General features: G+C 31.2%; 3 protein-coding genes across 4 annotated transcripts; all 3 read right to left on the reverse strand.

Annotated features, from left to right (window-relative positions):
• Positions 1-503: 503 nt before the first annotated feature.
• LOC134276264 (uncharacterized) lies at positions 504-1,497 on the reverse strand. Its single transcript, XM_062758523.1, has 3 exons — positions 1,355-1,497; positions 870-1,107; positions 504-571 (listed from the first exon to the last, which is right to left on the reverse strand). The coding sequence occupies exons 1-3, from the start codon at positions 1,460-1,462 to the stop codon at positions 504-506; spliced, it is 414 nt and encodes a 137-aa protein (XP_062614507.1). The 5' UTR covers positions 1,463-1,497.
• Positions 1,498-1,733: 236 nt separating this feature from the next.
• On the reverse strand, positions 1,734-5,690 carry LOC134276261 (uncharacterized). Its single transcript, XM_062758520.1, has 5 exons — positions 5,536-5,690; positions 4,850-5,248; positions 3,569-3,716; positions 3,357-3,417; positions 1,734-2,006 (listed from the first exon to the last, which is right to left on the reverse strand). The coding sequence occupies exons 1-5, from the start codon at positions 5,579-5,581 to the stop codon at positions 1,734-1,736; spliced, it is 927 nt and encodes a 308-aa protein (XP_062614504.1). The 5' UTR covers positions 5,582-5,690.
• A 3,057-nt stretch (positions 5,691-8,747) lies between these two features.
• On the reverse strand, positions 8,748-16,999 carry LOC134276262 (uncharacterized). Of its 2 annotated transcripts, none has more exons than XM_062758522.1 (14): positions 16,735-16,999; positions 16,243-16,644; positions 15,441-15,562; positions 13,032-13,287; positions 12,786-12,922; positions 11,624-11,864; positions 11,156-11,290; positions 10,881-10,902; positions 10,599-10,648; positions 10,278-10,305; positions 10,060-10,133; positions 9,663-9,699; positions 9,413-9,538; positions 8,748-9,073 (listed from the first exon to the last, which is right to left on the reverse strand). In XM_062758522.1, exons 1-9 carry the CDS (start codon positions 16,778-16,780, stop codon positions 10,636-10,638), a joined length of 1,374 nt encoding a protein of 457 aa, XP_062614506.1. In that variant the 5' UTR covers positions 16,781-16,999; the 3' UTR covers positions 8,748-9,073; positions 9,413-9,538; positions 9,663-9,699; positions 10,060-10,133; positions 10,278-10,305; positions 10,599-10,635. The 2 variants fall into 2 exon arrangements, with proteins under 2 accessions (XP_062614506.1, XP_062614505.1); XM_062758521.1 differs by having other exon boundaries at positions 12,786-12,925.
• Between the last annotated feature and the right edge of the window lie 3,436 nt (positions 17,000-20,435).

Consider the following 20,435-nt stretch of genomic DNA (forward strand, 5'->3'; position numbering starts at 1 on the left):
TACACAACTCTTTTTTAAATGACATAAAATAAAAATTAACCTTTTTGAGGTCATTACTTGTGAGGATCCTGCAAAACAAAATAACGATTAAAACTGCATGTACATGAAACCATGTAGAAAACTAGGATATATAAATAATCAATTATACAAGTTATCAAAATTATATTTTGTTAATTGTTCATTTTTTTAATATTACAAATTGTTAAAATGATGAATCTTAAACTTTGAAGCTTTCTCTTCTTAAATCAAAATCTAGAAAATAATTACCGGATGTACTTTTATGTATATCTTCTGTCACTTCATATTCATATTTGCTTCTGAAATTTATTAACAATTTTATATTTGTATCCCTTCATTGAATGTTTATATTTAAAAAAAATCACCTTTTGCGTAACTTAGCAGAAAGTACGTGCTAATGAAGAATCTTCAAGGAAGTCTTATTGTATATTCTGTATTCAAAATAATTAATATATTTCATGTATTAAATTTGTGAAAAAAAAAAATCACAGAATTAATGTTATACACACCTCTGAATCTTGAAAAAAGAAGTCGGATGTTGCAGTTTGTTTAGCTTCAAAAGTAAAATTTTGTTCATTTTGTTCATACATGTATATCACATAAAGAGCAAAAATGCACAAATGCACAATAGAGTAAAGGAAATGTTTACAACTTCGCATGCCACAAATTTTGTAATAAATTTAAACCAAACGACAGGTATTTGATTAAACGGATACTCTTTTTTTCTTACATATATTTAATAACTCCTTTTTCAATAAAGCACAACTCTATATAAAGACACGTGTAAGAAGAAATAAAAAGTTATTAAAATATTCTTATTTGATCAAGTCTCAAAATAATATATGTATTACCATTTGTTACTAATGAAAGACTGGTAAAACTTGATCCTAAACCACATGAGCTTGAGGATGACAGAGGAATTTCACAGAGAAAGTGCAGAACCTTGTTGTACTCCGTTACGTGATAAGTAATTCTACTAAACACTATATATTCTCCACTTTTGTTTGCTGATGACGTCATTTCCTCTTCCTGTGTAGCAACTTTGATCCACTTTGCAGTGTCTGTCTTTCTAACACACCAGTTGATTGACTTCATAAAACAATACGTAAAAGGATGTAAAAGCTTTTATAAAATCAAAAGCCAGCGATTTTTTGTAAAGAAAATGCATAATGACGATAAATCTATTTCATTCATTTATTGTTCTTAATCTTAGAAATGCTAGGAAAGAAGAACCAAATTAAGTAGTATAAGTTCCCAAGAAAACATGATGAATATTTAATCTGTCCCCTAATTAGATTATCGTTAATTATGTATAATGTATTTTTATTTAATTTACCAGTGCATTAGATGTAAATGAGGATGCGCTACATGTGAGATAAAACGTTCTACCAAGTCCATGTGTAAGGACATTTTGTTCATCTATAACTCCATTTTCATCGAACATAAGAATAGGAGATATCTTTCATCGGCCTTCTTTTTTCAAATAAATGAAGATTACAAAATGCAGAGAAAAACTTTTCAAATTTATCTGACAATTAAATTACGTTTCATAGTTTTGCACAAATTATGAAAAAAACTAACAGCAAAGCAACTAAGCTCAAAAGATCATTCATTTTTTGTGTGAAATTTATTTTGACTTTAAATGAAACTTTTAATATCATTGTATCATTACGTTATTAAATTTTTGTCAATAGCTTGTTTTAGAAATTGTACTATTAATTATAATAATTACCATTACTTGTAATGCTTGTGTTTAATATAATTGTTGAGTTTGCGCTTCCATTACCACATTTTTTCCTACGTGTGTTATATCCGGATTCGCACATAATTTCCAGATGTGCATCACTATCCATGATATGGTAAAATATTTCCGACTTCTGCACATTTGTGCAACCATCCTTGCTGCTCCGTACCAAACCAGAGTTTGGAGGATTTTGTAAAGGTATTTCATCAAATGTTCCTAATTTTTTCTTGCACCACCTTATATACTTGGAAAATAAAAGCAAATTTTCAAATTATGATAAATTACAAAAAAAATTATTTCATTTCTATCAGTCCTTCATTCAAACAATATCTTATTGAACAATTGATTCGTTTTGATTTTAATACATGCATACATAAGTACTCTGAAGTTGACATCAAGAAGATGCTTGAGTTTCAGTTTGACAATATCTATGTGGTGTTTATGTATTCCAACAATCTATTGAATTCAAGGGTTTTGATTTTTATATTCATATTAAGCAGAATTTATGCAAAATCGTATGCGTGAAAAGAGGAAAACACTTGCTGTGGCTTTCAATACATTTAGATATATCGACGACGTATTGTCAATTAATAATGATAATTTCCATTCCTACGAGATACGATATATCCTGGTGAGCTTGATAAAAGATGTCCGACACTTCTGCTTCATCTAAACAATAAAATTTCTTTGTTTGTTATTACTGGAATTAACGGAAAGCTGTTGCAGAAAAAATACATAACCCGGGCTGTGTAAGTTTTTTTTTGCAATAGCTGCGACCATTCCTAATAACAAATTTTGTTTATATTTATATCTGTTTAAATAATCATTTAAAGTAAGATTAAAAAGATTAATCATTGTGTTATTGATGCGAACGTCTTTTACGTTTCATTGATGGAACAGTTGATAACATCTAATGTAATGCAGTGATTTGTTTTTCAAAATAAAGGAGAAAATATTCTGTGACGTGGATGTAAATATACTTGGATATTTTACTTGAAAAAGACACTAATGGCAATCTAACAACCAAGCCATATGATAAATGTGATGACTTTAACTTTTCTATCGTCAACTTCCCTTACTTATGCAGCAATATACATACATCACCTGCATACGGAGTATATATATCTCAGTTGAATCGATACGCAAGAGCATGCTCTACGTATGAACAATTTCTTAAACGAGATAAATTATTGACAAGCAAGTTGATGAAACAAGAATATCAACAGTCTCGTTTAAAGGCATCATTTCGTAAGTTCTATGGTCGATACAATGACCTTGTCAGCAAATACAATTTATCATTGAGTCAAATGCTGACTGACGTTTATCATACCAATTGTTAGTCCGTTATTTACCCACTGAATTGACGACGGATTTTTTCCGTTATTTCCTGATCATGTTGTATGTCCACCAGGGGATGCTCACTCCTCCATGGCACCTAACCTCTGATGTTTCGGAGGTCCGTGTTTGCTCTGCTCTTATTTTGTATATATTGTTTAATGGACTTTGAGATTGAATACTGTTCGTTATCTCCATATCCTTCTACATGTTATCTGAATTGTAATAATGTAAGGAAGACAATTGAATGGCATTGTACATATCTTTTAATATCTTTTAAACAGAAACATAGAAACTGATGAGTATTCTCATAGCAATTTCTGTTTGAAGAAAAATATAAGTTGAGAAATAAATTTTCCCCCATCAAATTTTGCATACTTCCCATGTTTGTTATTTGCATTATAGACCAGCGTTTATTGTTTAGCATTAAGCCATTTCTTTTTCATTACAGAATATGCACATTTGACCTACCTCGCTAGGTTGCCATTAACACTCTCAATTTCTCCTTCACATTGTAGATGGATCACATCTCCGGGTCTGAAAGGATCTTTACCACCCGTTTGTATTTCACCATTGCTTCTTATAATGGTTGGATTTTGCATTTCTGAAGGAAGTTGACCTATAATATGATACTACAAATTTGTACTAGTAATTATAGTAACAAAAAATTGAGGAACAAGAATCAAAGTTGACCATAGATCGTACAATTAACCTCCATTTAATTAAGTAACACATACTATGCTTTTGAAAGAAGTTTCTTTTATTTATTTCTAAAAATGCAATTGACCGTGTTACCTGGCCTTACCTAATCTCAAAGACTATGGAGTTTAACAAACCCTAAGTCGCACGACATGAGAATTTCAATATCATTCTAATAAAATGATATTGCTGTCCAGAAGAAGAGTTTAATTCCATTATTAAAATATATTATTTCACATTGTGACACCATTCTGGCTTTAAAAGGTTGTAACTTGACCAGATTTTAATCCACACAACATGGGATTTCTAGAAATAAGGTGATGAATATATGGCCTTGCAGTTCTGAAAAAGATAATACATTCGTTCACCCCCCCCCCCCTCCCCTTTAAACTAGTCACATTAGCTCTTTGTTCTCTTTGTCAACATCGAGAAGAGATAAATCAGTGTGACAAAAATGGCCTAACAAGTAGTATGAAATACGTTCTGCAGGAGAATTTGACTAGATGGTAGATTGTATTTTCAGACATTATCTATAACTGTATCGACCAACTCTCGAAATGAAGACTTTAAAAAGACTGTTGCTATTCTTGAATAATTAACTTTGTTTGAATTTTTACCTTTTGTGCATTTTTCCAAATCAATTATCCAAATGAGACAGTTTAGGTTTAGAGTTTTAATGGATGAATGACGCATGAAAACCCTATGTTAGGCTCCATTAAATGTACAGCAAATAAAAACACTGTTGTAAGGACACCAATACATGTATTGACTGAATTGATGACAGATATTCCCGTTATTTCCCAATCATGACAAAGAGCACACGGCGTGTGTAACGGGTCAGCAGGGGATGCTCATTCCTCCTTTGACACCTGATCCCACCTCCGATGATTTGGAGATCCATGTTTGCTCTGCTCCTATTTCGTATTGTTTTATAGACTTTTGATCTTTAATAATGTGTGTTATCTCTTTGTGTTTCATTCGTTATACTCTGCACATGTATATAAAGTTTTGATAGAAAATATGTCAAAAATTAATTAATGCTTCCAAACTCACCTTTTGTTGACACAAAACTTTTTTCGCTGCTTTTAAAAGTCTGACTTCCGTTGGAAACTTTACATCTGAAGATCGAGTAGAGGTCCGGATCTACCGTACAATTGCTCAATGCAAAGGATGCAAAAATCCTGATACCACATCTAAACCCTTCATAGCAAACATAGGATGAGGATATTGAATAATTTTGTTGATCCTGATCCTTCACAAGGAGATAGGATCCTGTAGTGTTTGTCATTGCAATTTCCTTCCAGTCGCTGTTTTTAGTTTGCCGGATTTCCATAAACATTTCAGGAATTATCCTGTCTGTATTCATGTAGTAATAACAATATATGCTAACACTATTTCCTCGCATGGTAGTCGGTGGATAGGCAGACATGCTCCATTGCCCTGTACCCAGTACTGTTAACATACAATATTTGACGGTGTATTCTATTTTTAGCAATTCTGGCGAAAAGCGGTATATGCTAAATTAAGTACATCGTTAAATATCATGTATATTATACGTTTACATCTAGCAAATCAAAACAGCGCTAAATTAAAAGCACGCTAATTTGCTGAAAAATAAATATCTGACCAATATCGTGCACGTCACTTTCAACACATTTACAGCAAATGATCAATGAATATTTAATCTTTTGTATAAAAAACAAGTACTTGCTTTAATAAACGGTAAATGAATGGGTTACCTTGACAAACTGGAAAGAAGATGATAAACAAAATCAAAATATACATAGCTACGTCTTGGAAATAAAATTCTCTGAGATGTTAATCAACAAAACTTTTTATAAAAATGACTTTTTGCGACGTTTGTTGACCTGAGATTTAAATTGAAGCGGTACAGGTAACCCGTAATAAGAAAGATATGCTTCGGTAACTCTAGATCTTTTCTGCAAGAACTATGCAAAATATATATGTACAATCTTTATTATTTTCACAATAATCTTTTTTATTTATTTAAAAAAAAAAACAAAAAAAAAAACAAGAAATTTGACAACAATATAAATGTAATATATTGTTTTCTATATCATTTAATGAGTGCCTAAAATATTGGCATTGCTGTTTTTCTACATCATTAAATATTAACATCCACTGATTATTTTCTCCTTTATTCTGTGCAAAAAACCCAATGCATTAATCAGCATGTAAAAATATTGTAAAACTCAGATCATTAAGGCTTCTAGAACGTATAAAGACGTTAGTGCTCATAAATAAAATAATTAAACGTTTTAATATTTCTTTAATATATTATTTAAACAGATATAAACACTTACACATTTTTCCTCATATGAGTTAATAGCAGTGATAACTTTTAAAACATTTTATGTTTAAATGACATAAAATCAGGTCTTGGGCTTTCACTTTTTTCTAGATTTCTTTGTCGATGTGGCGATCTCAAACTTTATTTATTAAAAGACTTTATATATTTAAAAACAAACTGTCTTTAAACATTATTTGAAAACGCTTCAAAAAATAAAATTGATTCAAGTGTGTTTGTTTTCAAGGTTTTCATTGGAGGTTTTATGCAAAATATGTATTGTTTAAGATTTCATTTTTAATTTTCTACTGTTGCACAAAAAAATGTTCCTTTGAATGGTGCCATTTAATACAGGCCCTGTGTTGCACGACATGCGATAGCCAGTACACATTAAGTCATATTATGGCCTCATCGACCTCAATTACACACGTTTATAAGAAACATCAACAAAATCGTGGCGTCTCCATATGGTGAAAAAAAATCTTTGTTTCACAGAGACAATATAAAAAGATGAAGAATATTTCAAGGATTTAAGATATTGCTGCACAAATGTCAATCAATGCAATTGTTCAAAACCAAAACAAAGCCAAAAATGAAGATAAGAAAAAGATAAACTATGTTTGATGTAAGTTTCCTAAAATTTGTTACGTGTGGGAAAGTGCATAGGATTTGTTTATAAATTTTAAATTTTAAAAACATTCTCATAGCATTATATAAACCCATTTTATTTTAAATTAGATAGGAACACATGCATGTTTAGTGTTCGATATTTAATCTATATTGTCGATATTGCTGTTAATATACCTCTTAATTCAAAACACACATTAACACATTGCTCGTCATATAATCATTTTCAATTAGCATTGTTACTATAACTTTTCAAATTCTTAATGTTGGATGTCATAAAATCTATTTGAACTTTCTCTGTAAACAAAATATACAATTTATGAATTTTTATTAGCTCATTTGCATAAAAATATCCATATTTAGCCTTCACTCACTTGCGTTGTCGACATCGCAATTTTAGATGACGATATCATGTCGACTTCGTGTTAACATTGCTTCCCGTTTTCTTGTTTACATTGTTCATACTGTCGGCATTGCTATGACTAGGTGGATATCTTTTCAACTTTGTATCTTATTCTCTTGTTTACATTGTTGATATTGCAATGTTGGACGATATCAAGTCAACCTTGTCGACGTTGCCTTCTGTGTGCTCCTTATAACACCGTTCACATGGTCAGGTTTGTAGTGTTTTACGATATTAACTCAGTATCAATCTACATTGTTTACATTGCAATATTAACTTTGCAATGAAAATTATATTATTGAAGACAATATACACTCAATATTAAATCAGCATTGTCTTATTGCAATGTTACCAGAGTGAATGAAAATAATGTAGACGACGTAAGCACGATATCGTGTCAATATTGTCGAAATTGCATTGTTAACAATGACAATATAGAGATAATAACCTTTTAGACGGTTTAAATACATATCGTGTAAACACTATCTAACTTCCGATGTCGGCAATATAGAAATGACAGAGTAAACTGGACATGAATTACTTTTAGATGATATTGGTGTTTCGATATCTGATACAGAAACTAATACATGCACATGTATAATATGGTAATATGCTTTTGTTCTCTACATAAAAGAAGTATATTCTTATATTAAAGAGCAGAAAATGTATCTATATTAGAATATTTTCACATACAAGAGACTATATATAACATAAACTATTAACTCTTATCTACGTTAAGGAGCTGAACATATATATTTGCTATGCATTTTATTGCAAATGTGGTTCTAACCCCACGTTTTTACATCACATGCTTACAAAATCACACTCTTATCAAAATCTTTCAGTGTATTAAATTAAAAAAATTGCAACTTTAAAAATTTCATCGATTAGCTCCATATCTTCTATCACCTTTTCGTATTATAACTCTTGCCATTAGAAGAGAATATTTCCAAGTAAAAAAAGCAAACTTTTATTACAAATGACGCCTATAACCCTGAATGGGCACAGTTCGTGATCCCGAGACAGGGAGCCATTGTTTAAAATGAATAATTCCAAAAAGTTTAATAAATGTCAACATCATTAGTTTTCAATTTGATCAATAGTACTTTAAGCAATTTATTTACTTTAGACAAGAGTAAATAAAAAGATTGTTAACACGGTATCTCAAAGGTGCTGGAACAAAAAAAATGAAATACTACAAATAAATTAATAATATCAGATATTTTATATATAAAGGTCTTCTTAGATGGATGTCAGCCTCTGTTAAAAACATGAACCTATCGTTCACTTTAGTCAAATTTTACATTCAGGTTAACTTTTCTGTAAGTAACGTGATGCACAACTGATACACCTAAAACCTTTTTATAACCATGTGATTATGTAAGCATGTGTGATGTAATTCGATCGAATTGAATGTGAAATTTCTTTGATTCAAGTTAATTACCTCTTATAACATTATTATATACGAGTTAATCCAGAAACTTTTTTCTCCAAGGGGGGTGGGGGGTGGGAGAGGGGTGTCCATCCAAGTCGAAATAATGTCATTTTAATTGCTCAGAATGATCATTATACACATTTATGGACATCAGTTACATCTTTATATTATTCAATTCTTTTTAAACGTAATAAAAGATTGTTCAAAATATATACCTACAAATCAAGTCATGAATCTAAAATAATACATAACTGAACATTTCATTGATAAATACAAGATAAGTAATGTTCTTTTCTCAAGGAAACATTTTATAACTTTTCCTAGAAAGTGATCAATGTTTTATGATTCAGATGCTTAATTTTGTATGTGTTCTTCTTTCAGGAAAAAAGAAAAGACTCGTTCTTTTCACGAGTCTTTTCTTTTGAACGTGTATGCACTTGTTTTAAGTCTAGATCTTCGTAGTTTTGCTGTTCTTCTTCAATGTGCAGCTCATCATAGTCACATCTGTCGCACAAAAGAAAGTATATTTTTTTATTCAATTTGAATCAAAGTAAATTTTATAACAAAGTATAAGTATTTAATTGCAACGACAAAGTTTGATTAAATTGTTTTTTTTTTCTATTCAAATAACTAAATTGAGGACAATAATTGTCACCGAAATGTTCTTCGGTATGATCTCTGAATGTGAAGATTTAACAAAAATCATAAACTTATGCTCTGGGAAAAGGAATGGTTTAAATATTAATGTGTTTTAAATTATATTATTTCATATAAGCAATAGTTTCCTACACAAACAGATAATTTTCTAATGATGATTCGAAAGGTGTTTTTTTGGTCACTTACATTTTAGATTCAGTTTTTTGTTTCAGTTTTTCTCCTTCATTCAAAATCTCATCTTTCAACAATTCATTTTCATACACACTTTGTCTTTGAACCGCCAAAGCACATTCTGGTTCTTCGTAAAATCCCCTGGAACATAAAGATTAATTCTTTAGTATGAATTGAACTGCACTAGTGTTGGACAATTTAATGATTAAAATAAAAAAAAATGATTGATGAGGCAAAATGGCTTCACAATATCACTGGTACTTACTGAATTTTATCTTCAGAATCTCTTTGCCCTTTATGCTCTGCAAAACGATATATTTTAAAGTGAAAGTATCACTTTTTTTCTTTCATCACTTTTATTCTAAATTCCCTCTTTTTTCTCGTTTGAAATGAGAAACCGTTATACAAAAAAGCTGATGTAAAAAATAATTCCGGAAAAAAAAACTAAAAACGTAGTGTAGAAATGACGAAAAATTCTTAAAAGAGCATAATAAAGGAATCAAAATATTTACTTTCCTGGCATTGTCTTTGAATTAAAATGATAATTTATAATAGAGACATGTACAGAACATGCACAATAAATTTATGTCCTTGTAAAGTGTAAGCAAAATAATTAATTAACATATATTAAACAAATAAATGAATTGTGGAATAAAAAATACCTGTCTTGTTTTCATCAATCTTAGAATTGATTTTGATTGGCTCATCAATATATCTTATGCTTGACTGTGCTATACTGTGAAAAGTTGATTTTTGAATGCATGTAAATTGAAAACAAAGAAATACATAAATGAAAATCATTTTATATGATAAAAGTATTTTTATTGTATAGTAAACTTTGTAATCCTTTCTTGTATGAAATCTTATTAGAACAATATACCTATTCGACGAGTTTGCTTGAGAAGGCTCTGAAAAAAAAACACATTTATAACATGATATTTAGGTTCTAGGATTGTCCATATTAATCATATTAAAAATACGTTGAAAATCTTGCATTGCATTTTCTGAATGCTTCTTATATTTTCATTGAATTCTAATAAGTATTGTTTAATAAAACCAATGTAATTCTACGAATATTAAAATGATATATTTAATCGCAACTCTACGAATATTAAAATGATTCATCTAATCTCAACTCTTACGAATACTAAAATGGTTTATTTTATCTCTACTTTTCAATGCATTATAATGTACATCTAACCTGCAATAACTTTGTTCCCGTCCTCTGGCAGTTGAAATCAGTTGCTGATCCTAGATTGTACGCATATGTTTAATATTTCAATTATAAATAACAGCTTTAATAATATCAAGCAATCAAAAGTACATATAAGTACATTTTTATGATAAATAAATCTCTAAATTTATTATTAAATGACTTCAATTACATATTATGCATTCTAGGGATTATATTATTTAAAACAAACTGTTAAATCGCCAAAGTCCTGTCATCATCTAACAATGATAACATATTGATTGTACGTACCTTTCAATCTTGATTGTAATTCCTAAAAAGAATAATTAAATTTGAAAAAAAAAATGAAGCTTTACATACAGTTTACCAATATTTTCGTATGTTTGTGTATGTTTTCATCTTCAAAAAGGCAATGGAATGACTGCTGCATTAACTTTTATAAAGTGTAAATTATAAGTGTAAAGTAAAGTATATATTTATTTCAAAGCAAAGTTCCGTAGATTATCACAGGGGTTTTCTTATTTATATTTCAAACATCAATTCATTTTAAACTAACTTAAAATTACCAAATACTGTTATTTCTCCTCTTCTGTATATGATAATTACAAGAGCCGTTACTGCAATTAAAATCAAACACAGAAAGACAGATAAAACAGCCACAGTGGCGGTACTTTCCTTTTCAGATGGCATTGTTTGATGGGCTGAAATTAAACCAGAAAATATCTTTATATCCAAAGAGAAAAAAAATATTCAAATAAATACCAGTAAATCTATAAGAAAAAATATTATATGTACTTTTTTACGACATATAAATCACGAAAATACGTCATTATATGTTTTATTATGCATATGTATTCATTTTTTGATTGAATAATCAGTTTGTAGCTTAAATTGAAGGGGAAAAATTTGTATCAAATAATAAATCTCACAGATAAACATAACCCTCTTTGGACAAACTCCATTAATATTGCATAAAATCGTTTGTTTTTAAATCATTTTATACCAATAAAATATTAGATACAGGCTGTATTTACCGTTTACCCTTATTGTAAGACTTGAAAAACGTAATCCAGATCCACAGGGGCTGGTAGAGAAATTAGAAACTTCACAGATAAAATGGACAACCTTGTCGTACTCCGTTATGTGATAAGTAATTCGACTGAACATTATCATTTCTCCACCACTTTTATTTGCTGAAGACTTTATTTCATCTTCTTGCGTGACAACTTTTGTCCAGTTAGCATTGGCTGTCTTTTTTACACACCAGTTCATCGGCTAAGAAAAAAATAAGGAAAGAAATTTATCATGAAAAAAGCCTAATATCGTTAGATTAACCTTTATTCAGCTAGTATAACCATTATCTCATGATTATTCATGATATATTAAAACTGACAAGGGAATACACCCGAAAAATTAAAAAAATATTTTATCTTGATATTCTCCTCTCTATAGAGTATTTCGTGCATTAATCTTTCTCATAGGGATATCGGTCAACCCATCCGGCATAGAAGTCATTAGTTAGTGGAGAAAAGCTGCGACATTCTAATGCCTTCATACCCTACCGTAAATGTTGTCTCAAAGATGCTCGATCAGAAAAAAAAGACGAATGTCGAACAATCTGGTTGAACATGCTGGAAAAATAGGCATACGACGCCTGCTTACCTGAGTAAAACTAAGACCAATAAAGCTGATCTGATGAGCTTAAAAACCAGAAAATAGCAATCGATTTCTTTCAGTTATGGTTTTGTTTTATGTTAAGGATTGCCTACTGTATATATATCGGTTTCAGTGGTAATGTTTAGCAGATATACAAGTTGCGAGATAAAAAGTCCAATTTAAATGTGGCACTGTTACGCTCAAACGTTAACAAAGTCATTCTAATTCCTTTCTGACAATGGATAAAATGTCCTTCAGTAAAAAAAAAATATTTAAAAGCTATTTAGCAACTAAAAGATAAGTGATATAAATAATATGTTACATAGCCTATACATAATTTGTCGTTATAAATGTGCACGTATTTTTGCTTTTAGCTCCGAGATAAAATATGATTTAAACTTGTAAAGTAAACATCAGATTAAGTGCACAGCTACCTGATAAAGAAGTACTTCTGACCATTTTTATGTCATTTTGACCAAGGAAAAAATAACTTGCATTTTGTTTTTTTTTTTATTGTATTTGATAGTTATAAGTATTTACCTTTTCGTTAGATGTGAAGGAGGAAGCACTACAAAACAGATGAATGGTTCTTCCAATTCCTTGTGTGTTGAGATACTGTCCATTTATAACTTCATTTTCGTCGTATATCACGATAGGAGATACTTTCCACTGTCCCCCTGCTTATCAAAATGGAAATATTGAACACAAAACAAGAAAGAAGAAAAATAATCAAATAATTTTACATCAAATCCTTTGTTGATGCATAATTTTATATAAAATAATTACCTTCAGTCGAAGTTTGGATGTTAATGAATACCGTCGCATTTACACTTCCTTTTCCACATTCACTTGTGTATTTGTTGTAGCCTGATTCACACATTATTTCTAGGGATGCATCACTTTTCATGATGTGGTAAAAGATCTCCGATTGCTGTATAGGCATGCATCCATCGTTGCTGCTAGATACTACTGCAGTGACTGGAAGGTCTTGTAGAGATATTTCAGTAAATTTTCCAGATATATTCTTGCACCATCTGATGTTCTTTTAAGAAAATTAAAAATCCCTTTCAAATTTAAATGTTTTTATTGAAAATACAAAAACAATTATTATATTTTAGCTTTCGCTTGCAGGCGTTTCACGTAAGAGAGAAAAAATAATCTGCGTCGATTTATTAAGAAGATGGTTAAAGATACCTATAACTAACAAGTATTTAAAAATACAGTTTTAACATTTAGAAATTGAATAAAATCGAATAAATTATTACAAATTCAATGACATGTGCACATTGTCTCAATTAAAAATTCAGTTTAGAAACATTTTGATTTAACCTGTATGATTTTTTTTTTCATTTTTTGTAGTTCGTAATGCCCAGTACTATTTATTGGGAAAGAAATCATAAACAATTACAAGGTTGAAACAGTGAACGATCTTTAAAATAATCTACAAATAATTTAAATCTGTAAACAGTGTAAAAAACAGAGACCAGAGGTGGAATGAGATGCCAAAGAGGAGCAAACTTCTGAAGCCCCAAATATTAATGCTTTAGATTACCCCGTTTATAAAACCAAAAATCTAGAATCATATTATGATAATTATAAATGACGGCCATTCTTGGACTCAATGAAATAAACCTAGAGAAGAATGCCATGTAATGTTTTAAAGATGTTATTTTATCATTTTTTATATAAAAGATAATATTTATATAAATATATATATATATAAATTTATTATAAGATATATTAAACTTTTGCTCTTGGCTTATTTTTAAGTGTCGGTTTTGATTTTCTTTCTTGGGAAGGGGGCATTTACAATTTTCCGTATTCCCCATTGTCCCCCTGAAAAACAAGAATCAACTTCATTAAAACAAGAGGCCCAGGGGCCACAGTGCTCACCTGAGCATATCAGCTAAGAAAAAGCACATTTCAGATCAGAACTGAAAGTTTAGTAACGTTGGGGGGGGGGGAGGGGGGGCTTGAATTTTAACCCCCCAGGGGATCATGATTTGAACGAACTAGAATCTACACTACCTGAGGATGCTTCCATATAAATATTACTAATCATGGCTTTGAAGTACTTGATAAGGAGATTTTAAAAGGTTTCCCAATATATTCCTATGTAAAACTTTTAACGGCCATTATGGCCCCACCCTAGCCCGGGGTCATGATTTGAACAAACTTGAATCTACACTACCTACGGATGATTCCACATGAGTTTCACCTTTCCTGGCCTAGGGGTTCTCGTGAAGAAGATTTTTAAAGATTTTTCCTATATATTCCTATATAAAACAATGATCGGCCATTATGGCCCCACCCTAGCCCCAGGGGTCATGATTTGAACAAACTTGAATGTACACAACCTGAGGATGATTCCACATGAGTTCCATCTTTCCTGTGCCTATGGATCGTGAGAAGAAGTTTTTTTCTATATATTCCTATGTAAAACTTTGATCGGCCATTTTGGCCTCACCCTACCCCGGGGGTCATGACTTTAACAAACTTGAATCTACACTATCTGAGGATGATTCCAAATGAGTTTCATCTTTCCTGTCCCAGTGGTTCTTGAGAAGAAGATTTTTAAAGATTTTTCCTATATATTCCTATGTAAAAGTTTGATCGGCCATTTTGGCCCCACCCTACCCCCGGGGGTCATGATTGAACAAACTTGAATTTACACTACCTGAGGATGATTCCACATGAGTTTCATCTTTCCTGGCCAAGTAGTTCTTGTGCAGAAAATTTTAAAAGATTTTTCCTATATATTTCTATGTAAACCTTTGATCGGCCATTATGGCCACACCCTACCCCCGGGGGTCATGATTTGAACAAACTTGAATTTACACTACCTGAGGATGCTTCCATATAAGTTTCATCTTTCCTGGCACAGTGGTTCTTGAGAAGAAGATTTTTAAAACATACCATCAAATTTTCACTATTTCTTAATCATATCCCCTTGAATAAGGGCGTTGCCCTTCATTTGAACAAACTTGAATCCCCTTTACCTAAGGATACTTTGTGCCAAGTTTGGTTGAACTTGGCCCAGTGGTTCTTGAGAAGAAGTCGAAAATGTGAAAAGTTAACGACAACAACGACGACAACAACGACGACGACGACGACAGACAACGGACAAATTTTGATCAGAAAAGCTCACTTGAGCCTTCGGCTCAGGTGAGCTAAAAAGAAAAATAAATAACATACCTGGCTTGGTAGCCCATTTATGCTTTCAACGTCGGCAATGCATTTAAGGTGCATCACGTCTCCTGGTCCTTCTCCGCTGCTTTTTACAATGGTGGGGGCCTGAATTTTGTTCGGAGATTTCCCTATGTTATGATTGTTTTGAAAATTAAAAGTTGCTTTTTCAATGGAAATTATTTTTTTAGGGCATTGGTAGTAAAAAGAATGATTTCACAAAAATATGCAAAAACATCAGAGGTGGTATCATGTGCCATGGAGTAGTGGGCATTCCCTGCCGACCGTCCACATCAAACGTGTGCTCCTTTCATGATCAGGAAATAAAAAAAAATAGCGTCGTCAATTCTGTGTGTAAATAATGGCTTAACAATTAGTAGGAAAAACGTAAGTCAGCATTTGACTCAGTGATATATTGTATTGGCTGACAAGGTTATTGTATCGACCATAGAACTTACGAAATAGTCACTTTAAACGGGACAGCTGATATTCTTCTTTCATCAACGTGTTTGTCAATAATTAACCCTGTTTTAGAAATCGTTTGCTCTGCTCCTATTTTGTATTGTTTTATGGACTTTTGATCTTGAATACAGTTCGTTAACTTCACATGTTTTATTTTAGACCACTCTAAAAACATAATAAATATCCACATGATTAGCAATGCAGCTTGGGCATGCCTTGATAGATGTAGTTTTAATTAACAACAAATGGATTTTTCTTGTCCGCAGAAATCAACTTGTCAGTAAATGAGTATTTTGACATTACCATTCTACATAAATATCAAACAAATATTGTGCATTACCGATCTCACCTTTTGTCAGCACGAAACTTTTTTCCTGACTTTCAAAAATTTCACTTCCGTTGGACACTCTACATCGAAAGATTGTGTAGAGGTTTGTGTCAATTGAACACATGTTCAGTGTAAAGGAGACAATTATCCTTGTCCTGCAATATATTTCACTCCTACGATTCATGCGACAACTGAAAGAAGACATGCTATAAATGTCCAAGCTTTGATCTGTTTGGAAAGGGTAGGATCCCGTGATATTAGTCATTGCAAGTTCTTTCCAGTCTCTTTTGTTTTTTGTTCGAATTTCCATGACCATTTCAGGGATAATGTTATTCTTATCAGTATATTCATCAAAGTTGCAATAAAGGGTGACGTTATTTTTTCCGATTGAAGTTGATGGACTGGCATACAGGCTCCAATACCCTGTATATATTATATAATTCGTGAAAACATCGTAAAGAAATACTGTTGCAAAAATGCATTTAATCTTAAAAGACAAAAATGTTGACATACCTTGACAAAATGGACAGAACACGATAAACAAAATCACCAAATACATAGCTAAATCAGGGAAGTAAAATATTTCTCAATGTCCTTGAACTGACCTGTTTTAAAAAAACATTTGGTAAATGATTCAACAGGTAAATAAAGTTAAAACAGGTTTTTCAACAGAGCTTTAAAGACAGGTGGTACTGGAAGCACTAAATATGGAAGATATGCTTCGCTAGTCCTGCTATTTGATAAGCTGCACAAAATATTAACTACAGAATAAAAAAGAGTTACAACAGTTCACAAAGACATCAGCTTATTTCTAAAGCATATATTTTAATACATTCAGCGGGCTAGAGAGAAAAGAATTTATTAAAATCAACCAATGAAAGTAAAACTATCCTTTGTTATTATTCTCTTACAATTCCTCCCTTAAGATGATGGGCATCTTTGGTGTCACTTGTGTTATCTCAAGCATAATGGACATTATCCAGATTGTTTCTCTTAACCATTCTCACTCAGAGAAAACATACAATGCATATAACAACATCAAATTATCTCTCTCTCTCTCTCTCTCTCTCTCTCTCTCTCTCTCTCTCTCTCTCTCTCTCTCTCTCTCTCTCTCTCTCTCTCTCTCTCTCTCTCTCTCTCTCTGAAAAACCACAGTCTGTATAAGAATGTTAAATTTTGTTTTATGATAATAAAAACAGATTTTGTATTGAATATAAAAGTAAATAAAGAAAATAAAGACCTTCCTGACATACTAGTATTACAAAGAGAAAATAAATTATGAATCGACAATAAGAATAATGTGAACCCCCCAAAATATAAGCGTATTATTACAAGTAATGTTTTAAAGGTTAAATTTACTGGAAGTATGATATAGATCCGTATCAGCCCCGCAGATACAAATCAGCATTATAAGCAAAAATCCTTTATTTATTACTACGTATAAAATACATGCTTTTTACGTTTAACTTTCCAACGAAATTTGAAGATAACGAACAGTATTTAAGTTAAAAAGTTCATTTAAACAATACATATCAGAAACAGAACAAACAAGGACATCTACCCTCTAAAAACATGTATAAGAGGTAGGGCCAGATGCCATAATCATGAAAAGTGAGCATCCTCTACCTACGGTAACACCCGCCATGATCGATAAAATTGCATAGACGATGTTTTGTGTAAATAATGACATTTCAGTAAATATGAAAAAAAAACATCATCATTGCATATGACTTAATGATTCATTTTTCCCTAATATGGTATATTTTATCGATCACAGAACTTGCTACATGTAAATGACTAAAAAGTCGATATTCTGGTTCAAGAAACTAGTTTTCCAATAGCTTGTTTATTTCATAAAATGATCGTAAGTAGAGCATGATTTTGTCCATAACATCAACTGAGAGACACAAACTCCATATGTATGTAAAATTTACATGGAATTCGGATAAAGGAGACATCAATGCGGACATCTTGTCAATCCTGTTTTCAAAGGATTGCTCCCTTACTGATAGTTGTTATAACCACGTGACACCAGACCGTGATCCTCCTCTCATTCAAAAGAGGTCGAGGGAGCACGTTTTGATCTTATAGTACTCAAAAGACACACAATTAAACAATTTTGAAAACTGGGCTGATTTTTTTTCTCAAGACATTCCATTGATCTGTTGTGGAGAGAAACTCAGATGAAAAATGTCCTTAAATATTCCTTAACATCAGTCGCAAAGGTACCTTAACATCACGACAAATGTGAGCAATTAGATTTAAACGACTCTTTAATTGGTTTGTAACTTTAACCATAATCATAAAGGTCGATCGTCAATAAAAATAATGATTTTTCCACTTTGAGAATTCTTTTCGGTGAATGTGATCAACAATATTTTAAAATTTTTTCCCATTATTTTTTTTCCATTTTGAATCATTTATATATGTATTGTATAAAACATTCTGGTAAATCTGAGAACGAATAAATTGTGATATAAATTCATGCACCACGTGACAACCTAGCTACTTTTAGAGTTATGAAAGAATGGCATCAAAAAAGGGAAGTAGCCCGCTTTGGTTACAAATAACTTTTGACGGTGACGGCAAAATCTAATCAGTGGAAACTGCAGATGTCATTTTTTGAAAGGTTCATTGTGCTCCTGTTTCCAAAGTTATACATATATTTTGAAAACTAAAACACATTCCAATAGATGGAGCAAGTCAGTACAAATTAACCATATAGAAATAACACTGCCAGGAAAAAAAAACCAGAGTCTAATACATTTATGCATTTATTAAAATTGATATATTTTGACTTTTCATATATCCTGCTTTCAGTGAAAAGAAAAGCTTTGGTTAATCAGTTTGTTAATGCATGTTTTTGTTAGAAGTCTAGATCTTCGTAGTTTTGTTGTTCTTCTTCAATATGCAGCTCATCGTAGTCACATCTGCAAATAAATAAAGAATATTTTTTTCACAAAACTATTGAAATTAAATTAACTTTTATAATCAAGCATTAAATTGCAACAACATAAAAATGATTTTTTTTTTTTCTATTCAAATTATTTAATAGTGTTAATCTATTACATTAAGAAATATAAAAACGAGTCGTTAATTATTTTTCCAACATATTCCTTCCTTTCCGTTGATATCAGTCATTGGATATTGTTACATGTATGATATCAATGGATTTTGTGCGAGAGTAAAAGTAAAATAAATTAAATTCTTGCGTACAGCGTAAAACATTTAAAATGATGTATAAAAATGGGATAGATTGGACCTCCTATGGTATGTGGTGGAATATAATTTTTAATCCAACGACTTGTGTGTCTTATCATCTCACCTAGACTCGGGGATAATAAAAACACGATGCGCTGGATAAAAATTTTATCCAATCACGAATCATGGTAGATCATATGTTACTCACATTTGTGATTCACTGTTTTGTTTTAATTTTTCTCCTTCGTTCAAACTGTCATCTTTCAACATTTCATTTTCGTAAGCACTTTGTCTATGAACTGCCAATGTGCATTCTGGTTCTTCATAAAACCCTCTTGAATAAGGAAAATTGATACTAATATTGAACTGTTGTAGTCTTCAGCAGTTTTAACATTAAGGATATGGCGGAATAACTTTCGATAACACTTATACTTACTGTGTGTTGTCCTCTGAATCTTTCTCATTTTTACACTCTGTACATAGTAAAAAATAATATCTAAATGACAAAGCTGCGTTTATCTCATTTATAAAAGATTAATAATATATAAAACCAAAGGAAATAAACAAGACAAAACATGGCCAGGAAAAAAATGAACTGTTAAAGAAAAGTAATATTAACTAGGAGACTTATTGTTCACAGAACAATAAGAGGTCTTTCCACCTTCTTTGAATTTTAAATTTGTTTTATACCTGACTCCTAAAAATTAAATTCCATGAAAAAGAAACCAGAACTCTCTTTAAGCATAGAAAAAATGAAAATAAAAAAAATGAATGACTTTGACCTTTGACCTTGAAAAAATATTTAAGGTCAAATGTCAAGGATCACAATGCAGTGGCCCCCATGCTTCTATGACTTATAGTTGTCAAGTTATAAGGTTTAATAGTAAGGACAAAGAACTTAAAGGGCAATAACTCATATAAGGGGTCATCAGATCCATTTGCACTTATACAGTGAAGTAAGGCCTAAAGACTCTTAAGATATTAGTGAAGGTTTGGTGTCTCTACAGTCTACG

This window comes from Saccostrea cucullata, unplaced genomic scaffold, assembly GCF_032062105.1.
Source record: "Saccostrea cucullata isolate Sc308-1 unplaced genomic scaffold, CSIRO_AGI_Scuc_v1 ctg17785, whole genome shotgun sequence".
Lineage (NCBI taxonomy): Eukaryota > Metazoa > Mollusca > Bivalvia > Ostreida > Ostreidae > Saccostrea > Saccostrea cuccullata.